At 38.9% G+C, this 26,565-nt stretch overlaps 2 protein-coding genes across 5 annotated transcripts in view; one reads left to right on the forward strand and one right to left on the reverse strand.

The window, feature by feature from the left end:
• iqsec1a (IQ motif and Sec7 domain ArfGEF 1a) overlaps positions 1 to 26,565 on the reverse strand; it is a 97,430-nt gene that overhangs the window by 52,868 nt on the left and 17,997 nt on the right. For all 4 annotated transcript variants that reach the window (XM_082518086.1, XM_082518093.1, XM_082518087.1 and 1 more), the window contains exons 2-3: positions 26,513 to 26,542; positions 19,615 to 19,722 (exon numbers count right to left, since the gene is read on the reverse strand). In XM_082518086.1, the coding sequence (XP_082374212.1) occupies positions 19,615 to 19,722; positions 26,513 to 26,542 (138 nt within the window). The remainder of the gene's footprint in view (positions 1 to 19,614; positions 19,723 to 26,512; positions 26,543 to 26,565) is intronic.
• Positions 7,584 to 9,526, forward strand: LOC309697685 (E3 SUMO-protein ligase ZBED1-like; the record flags this gene model as incomplete). Its single annotated transcript, XM_082519800.1, has 3 exons — positions 7,584 to 8,413; positions 8,719 to 8,869; positions 8,975 to 9,526. The coding sequence occupies 3 exons, from the start codon at positions 7,584 to 7,586 to the stop codon at positions 9,419 to 9,421; spliced, it is 1,428 nt and encodes a 475-aa protein (XP_082375926.1). The 3' UTR covers positions 9,422 to 9,526.

Below are 26,565 nucleotides of genomic sequence, written 5' to 3' on the forward strand. Positions count from 1 at the left end.
AGTTAATTATGCCTGCATAAAAAAATATTTTAAAAACTATGAAAGAACTAAGGAGATCAGTTCATGGATATATGGCAAATAATCGTCTAGAAATAAAGGTAAATAAGTTACAAATCATATTACTGCAGTTCATAACTTTGCAATCTCTGACACACCAAGTTGGGTATTAGAAACAACATGGCTTGCACAGATATTGCATCATGTGCAAGTAATTCCAAAACCAGACAGGAAGTGTGAACTAACAAGCAGAAATACAGTTATATTATGGAGAAAACTGAAGTTTTGGTTGCAAAAATGCATCAAAACAACCACAAGATGCACATGATGTACAGTGTGTCTTATTATAGCTACAATGTACCATGCCCTTAGGAAATAGATGTTAGTGTTGTTGACTTGACACCCTCAACAGCATCCAAAGCGAGACTGTAGGCAGGGAGGATAATGTGTATGAAGAACAACTCTCATAGGGACTTTACAAGGCGCCACACACACACACACACACACACACACACACACACACACACACGGTAGAATATAGACAGAAACCCAAGGCTTGTGGTTCAAAGTCCAAGAAGAATGTGTTTCATCATCAAAGTTAACCTCACTTCAATCCAGTGTCAAATTAGTGCAACCACTATGTTTGTTAATGAGCATGTGCAGTGGTTAAAGATGTACAGCACGTCCATTATCTAAATTGCAGTCACACACGCTGTGTATGCTGTAATTATTAAGAAAAGTGCAGATTTCTCAATTTCTGGCATAATGTCTTGAATTTGTGATTTATGAGTATATGCATGGAAATCAAGTAATGTTAATCACAGTCAGTTAACACAGTCACAGTCATTGATCAGTTCATACCTCTATACGGAAAACAAGACTCCCAAACAACGAATGACAAGAGTGTCAAATGTTCCTGGGTCATGGCTTGCAATGTGAGATTTAAAATTTAAGATTTAAATTTACATGTACCAAAGGAGACAAGCCTTAGTATAATGCAGGGGTGGGCAACTCCAGGCCTCGAGGGCCGGTGTCCCTGCAGGTTTTAGATGTGTCCTTGAACCAACACAGCTGATTTAAATGGCTAAATTAGCTCCTGCAGTTCTCCAGATGCCTGGTAACGAACTAATCATGTGATTCAGGTGTGTTGACCCAAGGTGAGATCTAAAACCTGCAGGACACCGGCCCTCAGGGCCTGGAATTGCCCACCCCTGGTATAATGGCTATACCACAGTTTTGCTGTATACATCTTGTCACTTCCCAACATTGACAGCGATGGCAACCAGTTGAGTGTATAAGTAATAAGAGCATTCATTTTAATAACCTCAGCACATGCTTCCGGTTCTCATCCAGGGCTCTGATGTTAGCATTGATATTAGTTCTACTTAACATTTTGCTAAATGTATTGAATATTGTACCATCTAACTCACACACTAGTCGTTTTTATTGTTGCACTTTTGAACACATCTGATGTTAAATTCAACATTGGATTGATTGTGTATTTTTTCTTAGATTGAGGGGATGTTGCTCATCTACCTGACAAAGACTGGCTGGAAGATTCCAGGTGCTCAACTGTTTGGGGCCTTTTTTTGTTGTATTTTTAAAATGTACAACTTTATTTCCATTTCTAACTCTAAATACAGGGCTGTAATGTAAAATGTGCATTTATTAATTTTTTAACCAAACTGGCATATAAACATAGTCAGTGTAGGTGTTTGTGGGCATGGATGACAAAAAGATACTTGGTGGTTGGAGGTTGATGGGAACGATGGTAAGTTCCATTCTGTTAAACGGCAAACCAAGAGCAGAGATTTAGTAGTCAGGGCACATACAGACCGAGGAGCACAGTGGCGAGAAAGATGTTCTTTAAACCTGACAAATAACATTAAATTCATGGTTACCATATTCAGCACAAAGGAGAGGTTTTCAGGCCTTCACAACGAGACTGAATTACAAGTGCTGAGGTTGATATTTCAGTTGCAATCTTATTTTATTGCCAGGTGTACCTTTGCACACATTAAGATATGCTTCTGTGCGACCTTTATGTACGATGTTGAATTTCCAGCCGTAGACGGTACGCGGGATATTATGCAGAGGGCATGCACACAAAACCAGACGCAAAGAACACCAATATCTTGTCTGTTTACGTATTTTATATGAACACACAGGCTTTTATACAGGTCTGTCTTCTTAAAGGGGGGCGCCAGACACATTCGGTAAATGTTACGAAGGCAAGTGAAGATGGAAATAGAGATGGTCACAGGACTGTCTTAGTGGATCATAAACAGCAAAGGAAAAAAAACAAATCAAAAGGAGCTGACTGAGTGTGCCTCATGTTCTTGCATGAAAGCTGAAAATAATTTAATTGACGGAAAATTAATCAGCACCGTTTATGCACAGACCTAAAAATCATTAGAGCCACATTCTTAACAGCACATATTGATTGATTTTTTTTTAAACTGTACCGACAATTTGAAGATTAAACCTCTTGTACTAATTGTGATTGACTTTTTTCCCTCCTGTTGTTTAATAGTTCAACAGTTTAGACAAATAATCACAATCACCACTGTGTACACTTCATCACTGATAATAATCATTAAGCTTCATCTTACACTAAAAATGTCTACTGCTGTACAATACTGCCATTGTCCAAAAACTGTTTCTCAGCTCAACTTTAAAGTTGATGTACAAACATAACAGAGACTGACAGATAACAAGTCCTCTCCATAAAGCAAGTTCTGCTTGGTTTAATGTCTAAAAAAAATAAACTATGTATAAAACAATGCATCAACACATTTCCAGTGAAGTGCAATCTATTTTCTTCTCTTCTTCGGGTGACTAGGTGCCTCCTATTTCATCAAAACTGCACACTCAAAATGCAGTGCTACGCATGTGTCTGCACAATCTGTAAAAAGCACTGGTGGAACCGACTGTGCCAGCAGGAAGCCATATTTTGTCCTAAAATGAGCCGTCTCCTCTCATGAGATTTCAGCCCACTTCAAATCAAGACAAGCTGAGTGATGAAGAGCAAGAAGAGAGCAAAAGAGAAGACATTAAGCACAGCACTTACAGTGACAGACCACACGGTGGCAGTGCACTACATCTTCTGCAATAAGATGTGACAGGATGTGATCAATAAGCTTACTGATGCTGTCACTCATGGGGGTTTAGTGTTGCACCAGATGCTACAGTGTTGCTTAATTTGGATACATTAATCAAATGCATGTGGTTTTTAAGCAATCTCCCTTTAAGAAAGAAGGCTAACAATGTATCAAAGCAAACCCATGAACAAAGATTATGTACCGTTTATGTACTTTCCAACAAAAAGGTATCATTAAAGTGAAAAACATCACAAAACTTGACGCTTCAGTCATTTCAGTTTTGTTTTCAGCTTTCAGTAATAATACTTACAAAAAAAATACACCCAGCGCTTTTTTGTTCCATAAAAACATTTTCCTAATCACAACAACTACAGTCTCAAAAGCTAGGAAAACTGACCAATCCCCTTTAGATGGGGACCTCTGCACAATGCTCTGGGGAAAAGAGGTGAGAGGGTTAGTTTGCCTGTGTTTTTCCATGCAACAATACAGCACATCCTCTCTGTAGTTCGCTGGCAGAGGGCACAGTGCTGTGCAAAGGCTCCTTCTGTCACTGACTTGGCCTCAAGCCTAAGAACATCAGAAGCAAAAGACAGACAAGCTTTTCATTGCAGGCCAAACAAAGAGCTGTCTCTCTGCCTCTAACTATGAAGTATAGACAAAGACATTACTTGACCCCTTGGGCCTCAGCTGAGGCTCATCACAAGTTTAGACTCCTCCATAAGCCGATGTCAGTAATACTGCTACAGCACTTGGTATATATAACTGATACAGCATGCAAAGGAAGACGTAGAGAGATCATTTATGGCACAATTACCAGTGAATTAATGTAAAAATCCTACAAATTAAACTGACATATTTAAACATCATATGAAAGGGAAACTATATTGCTATACACTTTTTTTTTTTATACTGTTCTAGGTGCTCACTATAAATAAGCACAAATTTAACAACTTTGGGGCTGAATTTCTTTATGTTTTATAATCAAATTTTGGAGAGGTGACCAGACAAATGAGTTGATGCCAAAAATATAAGTCAGTTAAACATGTTTGTTTTTTTATTTATTAATGTGCAATTAAAGTTGCCAGTTCAAAAAGCATATGGCATGACCGGTCACCACCCATGAACAAACAACTGTGCCCTGCTGTTGTTCGTTCTCTCTGTGAATAGAAGTTGTAAATGAGCAAGAAGGAACCAGCGTGGCTGCGCTCTACTTTAGCCGCATCAGAAAACAAATAATGTAATATAACCAAGCAGCTGACCACTTTCTACACTGAGTTATAGACACTAGAATGGAGGAAACCTAAGCTACCACTGCTAGTAGGGCTGGGCCATATTATACCGTTCACGGTAATACCGGTATAATGTTAGGCAACGATAGGAAAATGAAATATCGCGATAGAATATGAGTAAAACGTGCATGCGCAGTGCCTTTGTTTTCATACGCACATGGCCGATTGTTGAGTGAAACAAATGAACCAGAATTGGTTTGTAAAAATGGTGCAACTTCAGTGATGTGGAACTGGTTTGGTGTTTGTCCGTCAGATACACGACAAAGCACATTTCTTTGCAGAACATGCAAGCGGCCGTCGTTATTGTCATATTTGTCGGACTAAGATGCTCTTAAATCTGGGAGTAATCTGGGTCCTAAACTCCGTATGCTTCATGTCAAACGAACACTGCAGCATCACTGAGCGTTAAAAACTGTCTAAATTCTTTCATCTTTAATAAAACGATCAGCATTGCTGCTTTACCAGGTGTAACTATGAAGTTTAACTTCCAGGCATCCATGAAAACAAAATGTATTACATTTAACGGAGTTAGAAGTTAGCAGGAAGCTAGCGGAAGTTAGCTCGCTAGTTTCGCTAGTTACCTAAGCATGATATAGCATGTTCTGACTGAGAGATTTCTGAAAAAAATCAAACGTACAGCTCTGCTATCACTTCCAACATAAATGAAGACAGGAAACTAAACAGCAGTGACGTTTGTAGGGTTACTGAAGTTGGGCTAGCTGGTATATAATGATGTGCTACGTGATCGCTAGCGACACAGCTATGTTAGCATAACATAAACAGTGAAGCTGGAGGACGAACACTAACACTTTTCCACTTATAAAAGTTAACGTGAAGGTTCTTCATGGTTAGAAACAAATGCAATCGCATGGCAGGATGCTGTAAACGGACCAAACTTCAGTCAGGAGAACAACTGAGATAATCCATCCACAATACGAGGTTAGTCATTAATATACTGCAACAACATGGGAATAGAGCAGCTGCCAGAGAATTCAACATTAATGAATCAATGGTACAGAAGTGGAGGAAGCAAGAAGAATGAGTTTAATAAAGTTTGATTTATCTGACTGCTTTGTTTCGCTTAATGTGCCTTATAATCCCGTGCACCTTATGGTCCGAAAAATACGTACTGCACACTGCAGTTTAATGTTGCAAAGCACCTCTTTTTAACTTCAGTGGATATTATACATGGTTATGCTCAGGATATGTCAGCCCATTTCTACTGGAAATGCCTTTTGGTTAAACTTTCAGCAAGCAATTTGCATTTGCACTGTTACATTTTTATAAAGCTTTAATGTACATAAAAACCAGCTTCTTGTTTAAGTGAAAATAAATGGAAGGTTGTCTTTTTGCGCTAGTAATGTTGTGGAGTTGTATTTTGTCTCGCATCAATTATATCGTCGGTTATATCGTTATCGCAAATTTTCAAATATATATCGTGATAAATATTTTTGGCCATATCGCCCTGCTCTAACTGCTAGCACTGATAAGATTAGCCAAATTGGAAATTAATGTGTGCATTTGCAGCATCATCAACCAACCAAAAAAATATTTCTTTGGCCAATGTTTAACTTCCATGCATTTAATATTTTCTTAGATTTTCTGTTATTAGTTGCCAGGAACATCCATAGTTATAAGCTTATCACACAAACGAAAGGAAAAATAAACTGTTGGACTATGTCTGTGTGTACAGACAGAACAGGTATCAGCTCGGTTAAAGTCTGTTGACTGTGAAGGCCGCAGCATATGATTTACATCATGTTCATACTCAGATGGAGCATTGTCCTCCTGGAGGAGACCATGACTTTGTAATTATTAGCACTGATCCTTTTCTCTAAGGAACAGGTAGATCCAAACCACTGCAGCGAAATAGCCTCCACAGTATAACTGAAGCGTTCATCTGAGTCTTCTTTTCATTTAAAAACGTTAATATGAAAAGTAGCATAATGCTATTACTTTTTTCTGTAAAGCTCACTTACTTTTGATAATATGTACTGCATGGTTCCATGTTTGTATACAGTATAGTACACAGTATGCAATTACTGCATTTGGTGATAAAAATCCTGTTTAATTAGAAGTTTGTCTTACTGTAAGGTCACAAATTGCGAGATCTAAATCCACTTTTCTTGCTCAAGCCTCAATTTCCACCAATTATAGCACTGCTTGACTCGCATAGTAAAAACAAGTAGGAAAGAAAACAATCCAGATACATGCAAATTTTAACTAAGGTTAAAAACAGAGCGATACAGTATGTATTATCGTCATAATTGTAATGTACAGTTTGTCATTCATCTCCTCGCTTGCAGGAAATTTCACCCCCACACAAACAGATCATTCATCCAGCAGCAGCAATACTTTAATATCTTGTTTCACATGCACAGACAAATCCCTGCTCTTGAGTGGCAGAGCTGAAAAAGCAGAAGAGAACAAATGTTTCAGTTTTATTTCCTGGATAAGCTACTCCTTGCTCCTTCACCTCATCCCTGTGAGCTCTTCCCCCAGCTCGATCCGGGCGCTGATGTGGGGCTTTGGAATTGCAAATGCCTCGTATCAAACTGAGAGATAGATCTGAAATAGGGGTGGGTTTAAAAAAATCGATTCATCGATTAAAATCGATTCTAACTGGAATAAAACGATATCGATTCATTAAATCCGGAAATCGATTTTTTTTTTATACATATGTAGTTTGCCGCGTATGAAACTTGCAAGCGGTTAACATGAGGAAGTCACGCGAGAGTTAAGTGACCTGGACGCATGAACCATCATGGCTACTCCCGGGAATGTGCCACCGAGCCTAAAGGCAGATGTCTGGCAACACTTTGGATTTAAGAACTGTGAAGACAGTGAAGAGCCGGACAAAAGCAAAGCCGTATGTAAGATGTGCAAAATGGAGGTAAAGCACTGTGGAAATACCACAAATCTCAGAAATCATTTAACGAGGCATCATCCAGATATCCCGCTAGCAAAAACGGCCGACACCAAGCAACGCTCACTCGAAAAGGCATTTGCAATGAAGTTGGCATCCACTTCTCCACGTGCCCAAAAAATAACCCAGTCTGTGGCAACTTTCATATGTAAAGATATACGTCCGTACAGCGTTGTTGAAAATGATGGCTTCCAAAACCTCATTAATACGCTAGAACCACGCTATGTTTTACCATCACGCAAACATTTGAGTGAAGTGGTAATCCCAAACATGTATGAAAAAGTGAAACACGATGTTACAGCCTCACTCAAGTCAGCAGAGAGAGTCGCTATAACCTGTGACAGCTGGACATCCAGAGCAACAGATAACTACCTGACTATCACCTCACACCATATCGACCAGGAGTGGAGACTCGTGTCTCATGTCTTACAGACAAGAACCACCGAAGCAAGCCACACAGCAGCTAATTTATCTGAAATTATGTTCAAAGCAATCGAAGAATGGGAGCTTACAAACAAAAATCCAGTCATCGTAACTGACAATGCTGCAAATATGGTGCGAGCTGTAGAAATAACGGGCTGGTTGCACATTGGTTGTTTTGCCCACACACTCAATTTAGCAGGACTGAAAGTTCCAGCTGTTGCTCAGCTGCTTGGCCGAGTGAGACGCATAGCATCCTTTTTTCATCGCAGCACTGTTGCAAGTCGCAAGCTTAAAGAGAAGCAAAAGATACTGAATCTACCTGCCCATAAGCTGGTGACTGATGGGGTGACCAGATGGAACAGCACATTGGAGATGCTGGAACGCTTCCTAGAGCAACAACCAGCAATCTCTGCAGCTCTACTCTCACCTGAAGTGAGGAGAAGTGACAGTAATCTCTGTAGTCTTACAGAGGCTGACATAACTGATGGAGAAGATATAGTGAAAGCTTTGAAGCCGCTGAAAGCAGCCACACTGGTTATGTCTGAAGAAAAGTCCCCAACCCTTTCCATCATTGCACCTCTGCATGCACAGCTGCTGGAGAAGATGATCAGTGTCTCTCATGACTCCTCACTGATTAAAGACCTCAAGACTGCTGTATACGACAACTTGAAGTCAAGGTATGTTTATGAATTGTGTGTATATGCCATGAATGAGTGTAACTGTATGGATGCATGTATTACATGAAAATTCTTATTATAGTGAAAAAATCTATATATTATAAAAATGTTAGTTAAGCCCTCTTGTCTAGTAATAGGCCTTTTGATTTTATATCTATCTATCTATCTATCTATAGATGTTTATATATAAATTATGGAAACAAAGTCGTATATTAATGTTTCTGATCTTGCATGAGTGTATGTAACCATGCACATGTATATCCAACATAATAAACTGAGTTAAATGTGCAAAATCTCTTTTCAAGATATGTGGCCCTAAAGGACAAGCTCTACATTGCATCAGCATTAGATCCTCGCTTTAAGGCCCTGCCATTCTTGTCCAAAGAGACCTGTAACAACACATTCTATCAGTTGGTGTTGGAAGCAGCAGGTTTGGAGAACGTGGACACAGCTATTGTGAGTTACAGAAACAAAAACAAAAAATTATTGGTTTTTTTGCACTACTCGAGTTAGAATATAAATAGTAATTTCTTTATTAATTAAGTTTTCATTTTTCTACAGCGACAGTCTGATGGTGACACATCTGAGGAAACTGTCCCTGACATCTCTCTTGGTGGTGTTGATGAAGTGGATTATGCCCCTCCAATTAAGAGGTCAAAGGACTCTGCATTAATTTTTCTCCTTGGGCCAGCCTACTCAACAAAAACCACAGCACCACAGAAAACACCAACTCAGAAGGCAAAGGAAGAAGTGAATCGATACAGGGACGTTGAGCCTGTTGCACTTTCTGAGGATCCTTTGATCTGGTGGAGGGACCATGAAAGGGAGTATCCTCTCTTGGCTCTACAAGCAAAGCAGTATCTTTCCATACCTGGGACCAGTGTTCCTTCTGAACGAGTGTTTTCAACTGCTGGTGACATTGTTACCGCACAAAGGAGCTGCCTGACTCCACAACATGTAGACCAGCTTCTCTTCTTGCAGAAAAACCTTACAGTCTCAAAGAAGTGAGAGGGTAGTTATAAATAAGGCTAAATTGCATTAGTTTCACAGAGGTTTTACAATACTGTTCAATATGTTTTCATTTTTTGAAGTATTTTAAAAGGCAGTTTTTCATTTTCTGATCAGTCAGTTTCTGTCAGTTCACTTGTACATGCTGTGTTATACTGTGTGTCTCCAAAACACAATAGTGGATTTCAGAAAAGCTGTGTGAGACACTAACAGCAAAACTATTTCTCTGAGGTTTTACTGATGTTTACAAAAGATGTGTTCTATTTGCACTGGATCCCTGATCCACTTGAAATGTATGTATGAAAAAATATATATACTAATGTTAATTAAAAATTACATTATTTAACTGCTTTAGTATCTGTTCTTAATTTTGAAATTTATGTAATTCATTCACAAGGCTTAGAGGGTTCTTTTGACAGTACATATACAAGGTGAATTATCATAATTTTATATATATTATGGTTCATATAATAATATTTCGGACTGATTCAAAATCGAATCGAATCGAATCGAATCGTGGATCGAATCGATTCGGGACCTTGTGAATCGGAATCGAATCGATTCTAGAAATCAGTGACGATTCCCAGCCCTAATCTGAAACACTCCCAGTCTCTTTTGCCTGATATTAATGTTGCACGGAACTAATGAAAGGATAAGCTCTTTGAGGCAGTCGCACAGTAGCACTAATCTCTCACTATATCTAATTTAACACGGAAAGTGGCAGTGGGTAATACAGTGAAAGAAAAGCACTGGTTGAGGAAAAAAGGATGCTCTGACATGTTTTTTCTTCTAGCTGGAGGTGCAGTGCTTGCACATGTATCACCTAAAGGCTCTCCAAATCATACTTGTGTCACACATGATTTTGTCTTGAAATGTAACACCTGTGCCCTGTCGCCACACATCTGGGTGACTTTTCATTACTGCTGACGGGATGCATTTATAACAGACACATCGGATTTCAGTCATGCATGAAGAATTGCAAACTCCTGCCTTTCTGAAGGGGAGCACACAAATACATTTTATTCTAATTAAACCACTTTCCTGTGCAGACACATGTTGTACTTTCAAAATTATTTTCTCATCTGCTGAAAACACAAAATTATTTTTATTTTATTTATTTTTTTAAACAAGAGCAGTATGTCATATCGCAAATCACGCCATGGCAAATTATTAAACTATTATTAGGTTTTCTGGCTGATAAATGATTCAAGATTGAAGGTTTTAAGGCTACGACTGTAAGCAGAATGTGTGCTCATTTTAATAATGTCTTAATTTTTAATTGCAGCGTGGTTATTATGACTGTCAAGGTAATAGTGCATCCAATGGCAGGTCTTACCCTTGGAAACAGACCAAATAGAAACTGCACAACAAACACAAAATGTTAGGCAATATCTTTTTAAAAAGCTACTATGCCAACAGATACTTAATAATGTAACATGTTTAGAACTGATTTTGTTTTGTAATCAATTTAACCCTTAAAATTCTTATGAAATGAAATGAAATACATGTCACATTTACCATTTCCATGAACCATTTCAAAAATGCTCAGCATCTTCCCAAATAAAAGAAACACGCTCAGTTTCCAAGGAATAGGCAGAAAATAATCAACAATGAATGAATTACTTTAAATGTTATTTCTTTCTCAAAACTCTCAAAAATTTTCAGTCAGCTATTTTATATAATTTAACTGACTGAAAACGAGTTTAATTTTAAAACAACAACAAAAAGAACAAACAAAAAGAACTTACAAGTTTTCTGGGGTCTTTTTATACAACTTTTAGCAGTCCTGTATAGATTATTGAATTGAATTTGCTGCAACATTAAAACCACTGAAAGGTGAAATGAACAACATTTGTGACCTTTAAGATGCTGTTAGCTGTTACTAACTTAGCGCCCACCTAAACACCACAGGGCACCCCCAGACGTCCTTTTCCAATTCCCCCCCCCCAGTGTCAGAGCTGTTTTAGTCACAGAGCAGTATAAGCATCTACACAGTATAAGGCAAGTTTTATTGCTGTGCGGGTGATATGTATAAATCATCTGTAATTCTTGATGGGGAACTCTACAAGAGAAGCTTTGTGTGATAATATTTAAAATAAACCTTATTTATAAGGTGTTAAGACACCTTTTCCCCCCACACATGCTATACGCCACAAGTAAAAGACAACAGTGAGAGGGTGAGACTATAGTGCTCACCACTACTCAAAGTTTTGTTAATGTCTAATATGAGCATCCACCATTTTTAAACAGAGTTAAGTCCACACGTTATGGGCAATTGTCAATAAATTAAAAAAAAGAAAAGCAAAAGAAGAAAAAGAAAAAGAAAACAAAACAAAAACCCACAATACACACTGCCAGGCAAACTACGGCCCACAACAAAAAAATCCTCTCCTGCACATCCTACAGATTCTCACTAGGGTTAAGGTCCGGATCCTGTGGTTTTCGTTCCACATTTGAAATCATATCTCATGTTCCCTGAACCACTCTTTCACAATTTGAGCCTGATGAATCATGGGAATGTCATCTTGCAATATGCCTGTGGCATGGAAAAAGAAAACTCCACTGATGGAAAAACCTGGTCATTCAGTATATTCAGGTAGTCAGCTGACCTAATTTTTTGACACATAATGTTACTGAACTGAAGAAACCCCAGATCATAATAGCGGCCCCACAGGCTTTCACGGCAGGCGCCAGGTATGATGGGCGCATCACTTTGTCTGCTGCACCCATCACTCTAGAACAGGACTCATTAGACCACGTGACCTTTTTCCTCTACTCCTGAGTCCAATCTCTATGATCACTGATGAGTGGATTACTTCAGCTCTTTAGTCCCAATACCCTAAGGTCTCTTTACATTGTATGCATGGAAATATCCTCACTTTCACTATTAAACATGGCAGTGAGTTCTACTGTGGATTTTTTGTGATTTGATTTTACCAAATATTTGAGAAAATGCCAATCATGATTATACAAGTTTTTTCCCAACCCATTTCTTCCTCGAAGGTGATGGTTCGCCACAGTCTTTCCAGATCTGCATAATTCTTTGGACAGTTTTTAATTGAACTGAAGTGTCATTGTCTACAATCTACTTTCAGATGCTCCACATGGAGTCACCACAGTAGATAGATTTGAATGTTTGATTTGACAGATTTTCTTTTCTGTCTGTCCTCCTGGGACTAAATGTACAATCTTTCACTGTTAGGTGAATGTAACCATATATATGACAGAAAATAAGAAAAATCATAAATGCTCCCCATTATGAATGAGTTAGAGTGAAAACATAGCCATAACATCACAACTGACAGCTTGCCAGGCTTTATAGCACAGCATCGCAATCTTTGAAAACTGTTTATGTGCGGCATGGCTGTCTGCATGCGAAAGTGACAGCACACATACGCAGATCAACCACACATGCGTGCATCTTGCCCAAAAGCATTAACTGCAAAACTGAGTCAAGTGAAAGGCACATGGCACAACAAAAAGCATCAAATTCTGCTCTGCTACTTAGAGTCAAAGCAACTTATTACGAACCAAATGGCCTGCGTTTACTTCTAAATCAAAACTGTGTGTTCCCAGCTATGCAGCTTCAGAGCGCAGCGTGGAGCCTGTAATGAACTCTTAAGAGAATGTGATGACGAAACAGAAGCTGGGAACTTCAAAGAGTTTTCTCAAGAGTTCAAACACATTAAGGTAGTGGGCCTTCTATTTCACAGGCCTATTAAATCATTGCACAGATGTAATTTCCCATCTGGTGGAATCAAACCTTTTCAATATTGACGGCAGTAAAGAAAAAGAACCAAAAAAGAAAGCATTAAATAACAGTCTGAATTTTATGGAGGGCGGAAGGCACTTTAATTGCTCTTTTTTTTTCTTTCTTCCTTTTCTTTTTAAAAACCAGCACTAACTCTTGGACACAACTGCTCATTCATTTATCCGGGACTGTTTGCAGCCACATACAATAAATGTTTAGTGCATCGTTAAACTCCTTTCCAAATGACCACGGATACTGTCAAGGCCTTACAGAAGGGGAATGCTGCAATGAAATACCTGCAATAACAGTCATGATGCAGGGTTCATGAACCTACATATTGTCATTTTTCTGTGTATGTGTCGCTTTGCACTATATTCACCCCTGCAGCTAGATCACAGTCTCCCGGGCTGCCTTTCTGCCTCCAGCCATCAGCAAATAAGACATTGGCTGCATCAGCAGAAGGTTAGGGTGGGGGTCTGCGATCCCAGGAAGAAAGGCCAATTTGCAGGAATCAATGAGCTCTGCAGTGAACGTAATCACAGGTCCTGTTATGAAATAGCCATTTAACTTTATAATTATAATTAAAAACATAAAACCCCGGAATTAAATATGTACTAGTGGAGATCCAAGTTTAGGTGTTTTCTAAAAGTCAAATGCCAGATAATACAAACATCAAATTCAAATAAATGGACCAGTCCAGTAACAGCAAGTTTACAACCTACTGGAGCCTTAAGAGAGGGGTGTAAACACTTCAGAAAGAGTTACACTTCACCATCCCACTTTTACTTCTGCCCCTTAGCTATTAATCAAGTCAGATGGGTTGTTTTAATTGATGAGAGAAAAAGGGAGACACAGATACGTACCACAGAGTCAAAGGAGGTGAAAGATTACAGACCAGCAGATGATATTTATTTATTTATATTTGATTGAGTGAAAGAACAAAGAGAATATCTGGAGAAAAAAAAAAAGGGGGGGGGGAATTAAAAGAGAGGCGTGAAGTGAGGAAAGCGTGAGAGGGAAGAGAGGGAAAGCATCTTGGGTAGTTAAAAGCATTCATTCAGCCTTGGGCTGAGCTTGATGGGTGCAGAAGAAGTCTTAAATCTGGACGGGACTGAACTAGAAGGCAGCTGCAGGCAATGAATACATGCAGCACCCAAAATCAGTTAAAACATGCTTTCTGTTCATGTAATTTACAGATACTGAGGAAGAAAATGTGTTTTTTTACCCTTCATTTCATGTGGTTGTCTATATTCCTATATTATAACATATAATATGCTGCTTTTGTACCATTTTCTTTCAAGTTTCCATCACATGCCTGCAGATGAATTTGGATTCTTTTCCCTCAGTAAACCGTATAGAGCAATGATCCTTTCTCACAATAAGCTGAGATCCTGCATCCCTATTGGACTGGCTGTATGCTCCAGTTTCGCTTTCTTAGTCTGACATAAACACACTTCCTGTTTTCACCTCTCCCACTCTACGCTCAACAGTCATGGGAGAGGAGTAGAAATGAAACAGCCACTAGTCTTTACAAATGAAACCAGAGCCACAGAAGAGACAGAAGTGGGAGAAATCGTTACAGAGGCGGAGATGGCAAATGATGAGACTGAAAGCTAAATATTTGGCTGTATTTTGAGTTTCAGTATATCGCTCACTAATAATAACAACTAGTTATTTAAAGCAGCACTTAAAAATCATGTTGCGAGATGCTACACAGGAGCAATACAATAAAACCAAGACTGAACAAAATAAAAACAAACTAGAGCTCCACTGATGTTTAAGACCAATGTGGACACAGATATTTGGTGATGTAAAAATCTGATATACTGGCAAATACTTTTTTCCTTCAGTCACACAAAATAAAAAGTGAACAGTTATTTATGTGTTCTTTCTTTCTTATAATACAACAACAAGTCACAGATTACTCTATTATTCTCTGCCCGATTGTGCTCGGATCAGCTGGTTGTTTTATTTGTGTGTTGTCAACATTTTTTTTTGTTTTTTTTTACATTTCATTTATTGGCCATTTTAAATAAAGCCAACATCAATTCCAATAAGTTGTACTGAGTAATGTACTGAGGAAGTAGACTATTCAAAGCAAGTGAAAAACTCAAAGGGAAAGCATTGTCATAAAAATGTGTTTTAAGACTCAAAGAAAGACTGACTCGACTTAATTTCCTCTAGCAGGTCATTCCAGAGCTAGGAGCAAGCGATACACTCAGCGGGATGCTGTACAGGTAAAATTCACACACTGGTGATGCAAGCTACATTGTAGCCACAGCCACCCTGGGGCGCACTGACAGAGGCGAACCGGGCCCTCTGACCACCACCAGTAGGCAACGGGTGAAGTGTCTTGCTCAAGGACACAACGACAGAGACTGTCCAAGCCGAGGCTCGAACCGGCAACCTTCCAATTACAAGGCGAACTCCCAACTTTTGAGCCACGATCGCTCCGATAAACCAAATGTCATTTTTTTTACCATGGTTGCTGGGAAACTTTAACCTAATCTCTTTATAGTTTCAGTTCTTAGGTTATTAAAGCCTGTTATCAAGTGTAAGTACAGTACTTTCACTTCTATATGTAGAAGTAAAAACATTTTGTAGATAACAAAACAGTATAATTTATAATTAAGATGGAAGTCATCCATTTTCTTTTTGTGAATTCACCCCTTTAAAATAACTTTCCTTTTTTTTTTTTTTTTTTTTTTTTTTTTAAATGTAGTTATGTTTCCTCTTCTCTCTGTTCCACTTTGGTCTACAGACTCTGATTTGTCGCTAGCTCCTGATTTACTGCACTTTAAAGCAAGTCAAGAATGGAAAAAGAATTATATATCTTGAGGAAAATGATGTGTGCGTCCTGATAGAAGTCAGGCAATCCATCTTCTTTGTTGTGGTTCACATATGCTATTACATTGCAGGCCATCATCACACCAGTAACATTTCAGTGTTTCAGCTGGGTGATTTACGTGTGAATGCTTGGAGCTTATGCTGACACATTTTCCTGTCCAAGGTGCTAAAGACCACCACCAAGAGTAGCAAAATGTTCACAGTTTTTCTTACTGGTTTAAGCGGGCAGAATCCCATCACCAAAATGCTGGTTCCTCTCGACTGGCTACCAGTACGTTTCAGATATCATTTTAAAATTTTCACTTTTAAAGCAAGTTTGAGTCTGGCCCCTTAGATACACAGGAACAATGTTGACCCTGTATGAGCGAATTCAACCTCTAGATGGGGTCCTCCTGGCAGTTCCAAATATCAAGGCTTAAATCTAAAGGCGACTTTGCTTTTGCCATCAGGGACCCTCAGCTTTGGAACTACCTGCCTCAGGAGCTCACACGATGTCCTTCCAATAACTTAGAAACTCAATTAACTGATCTCAGCTAAACATATTTGTTTTTCAGTTATTAAATACAAAACTGAATGCAGAATGACGCACAAACAAGAAGCAACTGAAGGCAGCTGCAGTAAAGGGCCAGGAAAGCTGGGGGAAAAACAGGATTTGATGATGTCCATGGATTCTAGATTTCAGGACTCATCTGTGGCAAAGGACTTAGATCCTTATATTCATCTTAGTATGTTTAATTACTTTTGAGGGGCTATGCATAAAAATGTTTTTAATTCCTAAAGAATTAATGCGATAACTTTACTATACCCCTTGGATTAAAGCTAAAAGTCTGCACTTCATTGTACACTACCACCATAGATTTTAAATCAAGTAGTCAAGATTGAACAACATTTGTGTCATTTTTCCAAAATGTATGGGGCAGACTGTAAGTGATATCTCTTACTGCCTGTGATTCTCTGTAGTTTCTGGATGTTTTGACAGTTTCTGAATGAGAAAAATCGACAATATTTCCATTCTGTTGTCTACATTAAAGAAAACAAATCATGCACTGACAAAACCTGCTGGGACCAGTTTTTTGTGCTCCAAACATTTGAAGGAGATTACTTTTCCACACTGGTGGTATGAAAGTGAACTTTTTCTAGGCTTATTGTTGTTGCACTGGTCTGGTCTGATCTGTACAGTCTCATAATATCACCAGATTTAGTGAAAAAAAAAAAAACATAATAATCAGATGTCCATTATTGACTCAAACAGACATGTTTATGCATGAAAAAGTGTTTTTCACATCTAAGCTAATGGATTGCCTTGCTCTAATGGTGATGAAATGGTATTTGATCATGTAAATGCTTTGATGTAGAAGAGAACAGAGAAAGAACAAGTACATAGTAAATAAAGCAGAGCAAACAAGTAAAGAGAAGTAAAGAAAAGTATACAGCAGAAGCAACAATTAAAGTCAGTGCCTGGAGTGTGTTTATGCTGTTGCAGTATAGCAGACACTCTACATGCTCTGAATGTAATTGGCCGCCCCCAGAGACTGCCCTAACTCTGGAGGATGAGGAGCAAGCTGAGCTCTGTGAATGACACAGCTTTGACACCAAACTTGTTCCATTAATCCCTAATAAGTCTTTTAACTTAGTTTCCAAAGTCTAGAATTACTAAAACAATATGAAATAATCTGCAGGGCATAGCACAGCAGGCCACAAATGCCATAGTAATTAATATTTCACCTTCTCCATTTTGTTAGTGCCACAAAAACATACGGTACTTCCAAAAAAAAAAAAAAAAGAGTCACCCAGTCGATGAGAGCCTCAAACACCCAGCGTCCCTCGAGAAGGAAGGATAACCCAACATTTCTTTTCAGACATGATGTGAAAAAAAAAAAATTGTTTTCTAGTCACTGTGGTGTACAGTGCAACATCCTGGGTTCAAATCTGGCACAGGACCTTTGAAACACCATATGCAGCGAGTTTCCTCTCTTTCTAAAGGAAATAATACCCTCCAAAACAAGTCAAGCATGACAAAAGACAGCTGTGACCAAGGCCTTTATAACAAATGTTTGCTTACATTTTGGGCCATGCAGTGATCTGATTTGCAAACTTCCAGTCCACCCTGTCACTTACCATTTCCTGTGAGTGTGCAAGCACCGGTGCAAGTGTGTAAATGAGTGTGAGTGTGTGTGTGTGTGTACTATGTTTATATATCTTTGTGGGGACCAAAACACTTGTGGGGACCAACAGCACTTATGGGGACATTTTTTGAGACTCAAAATGTGGTTTTGGTGTTAGGGTTACAACCAGGTTATGGTTAGGTTTAGGCTAAGGGTTAGGGTTAGTCATTCAGTTTTTATGGTTAGGCTTAGGTGTAGTGGCTAGCGTAAGCACTATGTCAATTAGATGTCCCCACAAAGATATGCAAACATGACTGTGTGTGTGTCTGTGTGTGTGTGAGACACAACTCTATCATGTTGACCAAACTGATCCATTTTTCTGCTTTTGCTGTTGGTAATTGTGAGCTCTCTAACTAAAAGGAAAGATCAATAATAATTAACTTGCGCACATTAATAATTACATCTGGGACGCAGCATTAAAGCAAGACCATTTGAAATCAATCAGCAAAGCCAAAACGATCAGGAAGGGGGCTCGTTCTCTTTTACCATCATTTAATAATTATCCCATTCTAACTGTGAGATAAGTAAACGCTGACGGACGCAAGCAGTGCTGCTGAGCTGAAGAGGAAAATATTAAACCTCAAAGCACAGCCATCATCTTGTTTGCAGTCATGATCCATTTAACCCATTAACTTTACGCCTGAAAATTACTTACTGTATAACAATCATATTGAGACAAATAGATGGAGCATGAGTGAATGAGATATTAATCAGCAAGAAATAGCAAAGCCTCCTTTCTGCAGTGTTACAGAAGTCTAAAAACAACCCACAGATGTTACTACTCATCAGAAACCTCTGAACACTGCTCTTTAAAAATAGAGCATGTTCCCACTATGCAGTAGGATTTATTTTTGGGTTGCACGCGAGCTAAAATTGGGCTGTGGATTAGGGCACGTTGCTTTTTGATGATGAAGCATACAGCACAGGGAGGTGTCTCTTATGAAACTCATGCCTTTTAAAGACCACCCCCAAGTCTGTCCCGTCGATGCGACTTTGTGCTCTGCTCCCTCCTCATTGTTGAGAGATTGTCAAGGTCCAAGCTCAGCACGGCTAATGGGTACGCAGCAATGAAGGGTCATATTTCGTGAAGGCTATACTTAATGATTTCCTCCTACAGTGCATTTGGTTAGAAGACTTTAATGTGCAGATCAGAAAAAAAAGGCACTGCAGCAATCAAACTGCTGTGTCATAAAAAGCTGATGAGAGCAGCTGCAAAGCCTCGAACATTAGGACGCGGCAAAGTTTGCAGCTGTCAAGCTGTCACGGCCAATACTTCCGACATAGAGAGGCTAATTAGCAGGGCGATCAATATCACCAGTGAAGAGTTTTAGACATTAACAAGAGGAAGACAAGGAAAATATTGTTTTGCTGCAGTGCTTATGAGACAAACTGAATGTGAAGTAACTGTTAAAATTAACATCTCACTGTACCCAAAGGAAGCAGACTTCCACTTGCGGCAGGGGGTGACTCTTCTGCAACCTTCAGAAACCAACCTCCCGGGATTCTCTGTGACTTCAACTGGTAGAGATGTATGTCTCCTACAAAAGGACACACTGTGTTACAAAAAACAAACAAGAAAAAACAGAAATGTGGTACCTGCAAGGACAGATATGACAGAAACATTTTTAAAATGAAATGATGGCTGTGTGAGTCTGTTTGTGTGTGCGTGCGTGCGTGCGTGCGTGCGTGCATGTACACGCCCATGTTTAGACTCTTTGTGAGGACAGAAAATTGGCATGACACTATACTTGTGGGGACCAACAGTCACTTATGGGGACAAAATCCCCGTCCCCACGAGTTTGAAGACATTTTGGAGGCTCAAAATGTCATCTTAGTATCAGGGTTACAATTAGATTATGCTTAGGTTTAGGCATTCATTTTGATGGTTAGGGTTAAGGTATGAGGCCAGGGAAAGCATTATGTCAATTAGATGTCCTCAATAAGATATATAAATGTTTGAACTCTTCATGTACAAGAAATACATCCAGGTATGCATAACTTCATGCTCTTTTTTTTTTTTTTTTTTTAATATTACTCCAAACCTGTTTCTCATTTGATTTTGTGAACAGTGGTGCAAAGTAAGTGCTGCACACTGATAACATAACAAAATGGTGTCTGTACTGCCAGATAATTACATTTCTCTGAAACAAATATGGGTAAAATGCCAGTAGGTAACAGTAAAATGTAATGCGTGTGAAAACTTGGGGTGAAAAAAAGACCTCAATCTGACTGCGTCAAAGAAAATAAATGCAATCCCTTAGCCTCCTAAAACAAACCTATGGTATCAATTTCAAAATAGTATGTTCTCAAGTTATCGCATCGCATTCACAAGATTTTCAGAAAACTTGACCTCTGACCTTGAAGTCGAGATCACTGAGATCTTTAGTAAATACACCAACGGTACCAATTTGTAACTCCTATGTCGCCTCATTCTCAAGTTATCCTATTTACATAATTGGGAGTTCACATAAGTTAAGCTCCTTTGTTGAGTATATGCAACTTCACGGCTTGTGCTTTGTCTGTAAAGTTATAATAGTTTTTTCCTCTACTACTGATTATTCAGGCATTTCTCATCTTCTTCCACAGGAGATCACTTCCACAGAGATATTTCTCTCTCATCTGTTAAGGTTTTCACTGAGCCAGCCCCCCATTGGATTGCATGTCTATCATGGGCAAAGCACATTTCTCAAGCTGTGGGTTATAGTCAACCCACCCATCTCTGCCAGAGAATGAAGTCGTCATCGAAAACATACAGCCGCATCTTACTTCAGAAGAAAAACGCTATTATTGTTCATTGTTTAACTCAGTGTCGAGATGAAAAATCTTGCACCGAGGCCCTGAGACATAGCAGTGGCTAATTGTGTCATGGCTGCTGCCATTTGCTGCTGTTTCGGCACAATGAATTATTAATTTCAAAAATGCTAATGTCTCTGCTCTGGCTCAGTTGAGAGTTATGAACCTTGGATTAGTCTGAAATTTTCTTCCCGTCCTCCTTTAGTTTTTCAGAAAGTCCCACAGAGTCAAGGCTCAGACTTTGCTTCAGACCATAAATAAATGTCAGGTCTTTCCCATGAGAGTGACACGTCATGTGACTTTAATTTGCATCTTCGGATTCTGTCACCACACACTGCACACTCCCGTGTCTGTAGGGGATTGTTTCAGGACAATTCCTTGTTAAGATCTGAAATGCAGTTTTCTTAATCGGGAAGGACTCGTGCAAACAGCAGGCTCTGTGTCCTACCCATCAAAATTGGCAACACGAGATAGGTTTGTGTGATCCCTGAGGAGTACACCGGCCAAGGGTTCAAGACTGCACTGGAGCAGTTCTGCGACACAGGCCTGTCACGTCTCGTGCTTGTAGACAAGTATCAGTTCAGCTGCCTGACAGTGCACTGGAGGACAGCCCGGCTCTTTGTAGGATAGATTTGTGAGTGAATTAAGTACAGTTCACCCCACGCATTGTGCGGATCTAGAGAGATGCCCTCTCTTCAGAGAGAAATCTGCAGTTCCAAGCCTATTTTAGGAAACGCCTCATGAGCAATAGAAGTTGCAAGAGTGCAGTCTCTTTGCTCCTCTTTAATGTTGTATGTTAATTCTTATAGTATATCACTGAACGTCATAAATCTTCCCACAATCCTGTTACAATAACAAATTACTCTGACTTAATGTTTGAATTAATTGGAAGGGCTTTGCCTATGGTATTATTTTGAGATGCACTCTAAAAAGGGGTTCTGACGCCCCCCAAACAACAGCCCAGCAAAGCTTTATTCTCTTCATTGTCATTCCTACAATAATGACTGAGCTGTATAATCCCCTCCTCTCTGTTTCCCCAACTCTCTGCGGAGGACTACGGGGAAATCAAAGCTGCAGCCCTCGCTAAGGCTTTCCAGAATACCTCCAGTCACCCACTATTACTGCAGCTTGCTGACAAGCTGGCCTTCATGTGCGTGAAGCCAAACATGTTCAATACAAAAAAAACAAAACAAAAAAAAAAAGACAGAATGTGGAGTGCTCAAAAGGGCCACGGTCATGGATACAGCATATGAAACAATATGAAATTGGAACTTGCTCTTTGTTCTCAGACACTCCCAGACAACTATAACAACTGCCATCCATCACAAAACACAATCTCACCGAGCCCAAGTAAACAGGTATAAATAAGACAAGAGCATTTTCATCCTGCATTCCCAATGCAGTTGGCGTGATTAAGTGCCCGACTACTCCTCAGCTCTAGGCTTTGGCCATGTGCTCGTCGGGCTTATGAATGAGTGCTGTACAAAATGTGGAGTGGGAGAACACCTTATCATTAAACATTCACTGAAGAACAATCCAATAAAAGCAGGTCACTGAGGCTGATGAGCGCCTGCCTTCCTATCTGAGCCCGGGTGTAATCACATCTGAATGAAACCATCCATTCTGATTACACAACAGCAGACCAATTAAACACCGCCATGTTGCTACTCCTCTCTCATTAGCCATGGAGTGTGTATAAGAATAATCCCCCATCGCCGACTGGGCCAATCTCTCCCCACACGCTCACTCAAACTTCTATCAAACCAGTGCAAAGCAATCTTCCGGGAGCATGGCTTATTTATTTATAGCGCCTGAACCAAGTTCGGTGGCTTTTCCATTATAAATGATAATGAAACCTACCAAGCCATGTAACACACAAAATTTAAAACAACCCGACTCACTTGTGTCATGGTGTGGCATATTAACAGGGTGAGAGATGTAAGTGACTGTAAGTCTGCTGTGTGTTGTCAGCAGAGTGCTGTTTTGGCAGTTGTAGCGATTTTTACAGTAAACAGCTTTAAGCTGCGATACAAAAGGAAACTCAAGGCCAAGATGAATCGAGTGAGTGACGGAGAAATTTATGGTAGCTGTCACAGCAATTTGAATCTGGCTGCTGGTTGGTTGCTAAGAATATTTGCACTGAGATAGTATATCCATATCATGGGAACAACATTAGAAGCAGTAGCATGAAAAAAGTTTTTTATAAGACACAGAAGATGTGCATAGTGAAACTTAGTATGGAATCGCAAATAGGCTTAAAAAAGATTTTATTTATACATTTTATATACAAAGATTTTATTGTTTCAAATGTAATTTAAAATTTTTATGTTTAATGTTAAAAATCATCATTTAAAATCCGTTCTGTAGATCTTATATTTAGAATTTCTCATTTTATATCTCAATTGCACCACTGCTATGAGCATCTTGATTGCCTTTACTTGAATTTGTAAATACATCTGACCTATACAGTATTTTAGATTGTGGACAGTTTGAATACATAAATTGTGAAATAAAGCATCTAACTGAGTACCTAATTTGTATTTCCAAAACTCAAAATAATTAATCAAAAGTCAAAGAGATAACGAATTACGCTCAAACCAATAAATGTTACTTTTTTTTTCTTTTTTCTTTTAAAAATACTAGCACGCTTGTTTAACCTAACACAAAAGGTGTTTTGTGCATAAATGCTAAGACAAGGTCTTGTTAGCATGTTGCTAGGTGGCTGCCAAGCTACCTGGTGGCGTCATAACACATCATGCTTAATTTAGATTTTGTGGATATAAATTAGTTGTTATTATACTGAATTTAAAATGATACAAAACCTCATAAAAGCACCATAAGAGCATGAACAGAAAAAAATAAAATGGGCCATATTATCCCGTTGCAATGTGGTTGCTAGGCAATGCGACGATATTGTAACATAATTCCACTTTTGTTGATATAAATGAGATGATACTGCCATGAATTAAAATGATGGGATGAGTTCATGTGTGTAGGCGCATAAACGCAAAAAACTAAGTCTTATTTGGCCATTGCTAGGGGATTTCCAGGCAACCTGATGGCATCATAATATATAATTAAAGACTTAAGTTTTGTGGATATAGATTAGATGTTATTTTCCTGACATACAAATACAAGTAACCACTGGTGTTACCCCTCAGCCTCGAAGTACGTGCGCCTATAGTATAAATTTGAAAATCCCAGGTGATTTTCAGAAAAGCTGACTTTTGACCTTGAGGTCAACATTCAAACAGCGAGACTCAGTTGTTTCGAACACCTCTGAAATTTTTAATAGATGCACCTATGGTATAAAATCTAAAATCGCTGTACTCAAAAACTTGAATACACCGCCTGCCTGCCCCGCTGGGTGATTATAATACCACATCAGCCTTTTACGGCTGAGGGGTAAAAATGATATGATGCTTTCATAAGGTCCTATAGAGGAAGCGTACATGTTAAATAGAGGTATTTTTAGCGTACTGCTAAGTGGTTGCTAGGCAGCACGTTGACATCATACTACGTGATATAGATAAGAACCGTCAGGTGCCTAAGGTATAATTTTGTGTCACATTTGCTTGCTCAATTCCTGATCATGTGGGAGGAGTCTGCAGACATAGAAACACAGCTAAAAAGGCTTTTTGTGTTATATGATTGTGTGTATTCATTTTAAAATCAAATATAAGTTTCTTCGTTTTTGTATTTGTAAATTGTTCTTTTTAGATTTAGTTACCCTCTTTAACCAATTGGACTATTTTATACATATCAACCTTCCCTAAAAGCATTTCAGCACTTTGCTCTAATTATTCATTCAATTAAATCAATGCTTGAATCTTAAACTGTTTGCTGATGGATTTATTCATAGGCTTAAAAAGTATTTTATTATTCTCTCAGCACACATACCAATCCATTTCTAAAATGCAATGTAGATTTAGTCCTGCAATGTGGGGTGAGAGGTCATGAAGCTTTTCACTGATTTACACAGACTACCATAAATTTTATTGCTAAAAAGTGAGCAGCAGCAAGAATTCAGTCACAAGTATTATAAGTTAGTATCAAGTTTGTGTGCAGCTCCCAGCAAAGCTGCAAGATCCAAACTGTGCTGGCAGAGATGCTTAATGCTTGAATTTCGAACCACATTTTACACATAAGCATATTAACAGTTTTGGGACACTTAACGAACGGAAGATTCTGGGACTTGTGGCCAAATTCACAAGCAAGAATTGCAAGCAGAAGGCTGCTGCCATTTGAGACTTTTCCAACTACATCAAAACACCAATTTGGTGAGATGGGATTATTTGGCTCTCAAGCCTTGTCCTCCATTTCTACTGCTTTGCTTCTTTGCTTTTACAGGGCTGAGGTATATGAAAAAAATCAAATTATGATAACCAAAAAATCTGTTCACATCCGTTTCAGACACAGGAAGAAGACAATAACCCTGATAATGTCCAAAGAAAGTCTTGCAGCTAAAAACTCAATTCAGATGTTTTAAGTGAAATTAATATTTGGTAATAGTAAAAAAAAAAAAAAAAAAAAAAAAAAAAAAAAGAAGAAGTTCAAAATAGAAAATTAAGGATAAATGCTTTGATTTATCCAAATTCATACAGAACACATAAAAGTTTCATATAACCCATTTTCTGGGATGATTTACACACCGAGTGTGAAACAAACCTCATATACACACACACGTCTCTGCTTTGCAAGCACATACTGAAGTACACATATCCTGGGACTGTACAAAGACAAAGACTGGCACACATCTTCAGGCTGTGGCCCTCTGAATTTACTTCAGATTTGTAATGGGACATTTAGAGCAGAAGAGAAGCAGCCTGGGAGTGCAGACAGCAGAGAGTATAAGGAAAGAACAGACACAGCCTGGAAAATTGGTATCAGAAACACGGGACAGGCTCTGCCACAATTTTTCAACTTTTCTAGACTCTGTTAGGTTCTTGATACACCGCACTACAGAGGCAGGGGGAGAGACTGTTTGGATCCCATAGCGAGACATCCCTAAAGAGAGAAACTGCAGATAAGGAGTGTGTTTACCAGCAAGAGAAGCCCATCTACTCTCTGCATGCAAGCCATATTCCCTCAGCTTTGTTCACAGCAAATGATGGACTCACATTACAGTTTTAAATCAACCCACAACTTAACTCTGTCAGGAGAAACAAACCTATAAATCTCCAGCTATCGAAGTTCACACAGCCAGCAACTATCAACAGAAGAGTGTGACCTTGGACTGGACATAAAAATCTCATTACATCCTCCACACTGCAATATCAAGAAACACCAATAACAGCCCTACCTCAGTTCCTCACTTACCCTGGCTAGCCTCATGATCCTTGGTTATTCATTTTCCTCACTCAAACTGAAAGACTTATGTAGGACAGTGTCTTCACCAAAGTATTTTCTGGAGCAATAAGACGATTTCCCCAAAAGGCACAAGCTTTTCTTTAAATTAGATAAGTATCAGGCAGATGCATCAACCTAAACAGATAAAAACAATAATAACAGATTTTTAAAAGCAGGTGGACATACCTGACCATTCTGGAGGCGTCACATTCAGATCTGAAAAACAAATGAGACACACG

This window comes from Aulonocara stuartgranti (genome assembly GCF_965226115.1).
Source record: "Aulonocara stuartgranti genome assembly, chromosome: 20".
NCBI lineage: Eukaryota > Metazoa > Chordata > Actinopteri > Cichliformes > Cichlidae > Aulonocara > Aulonocara stuartgranti.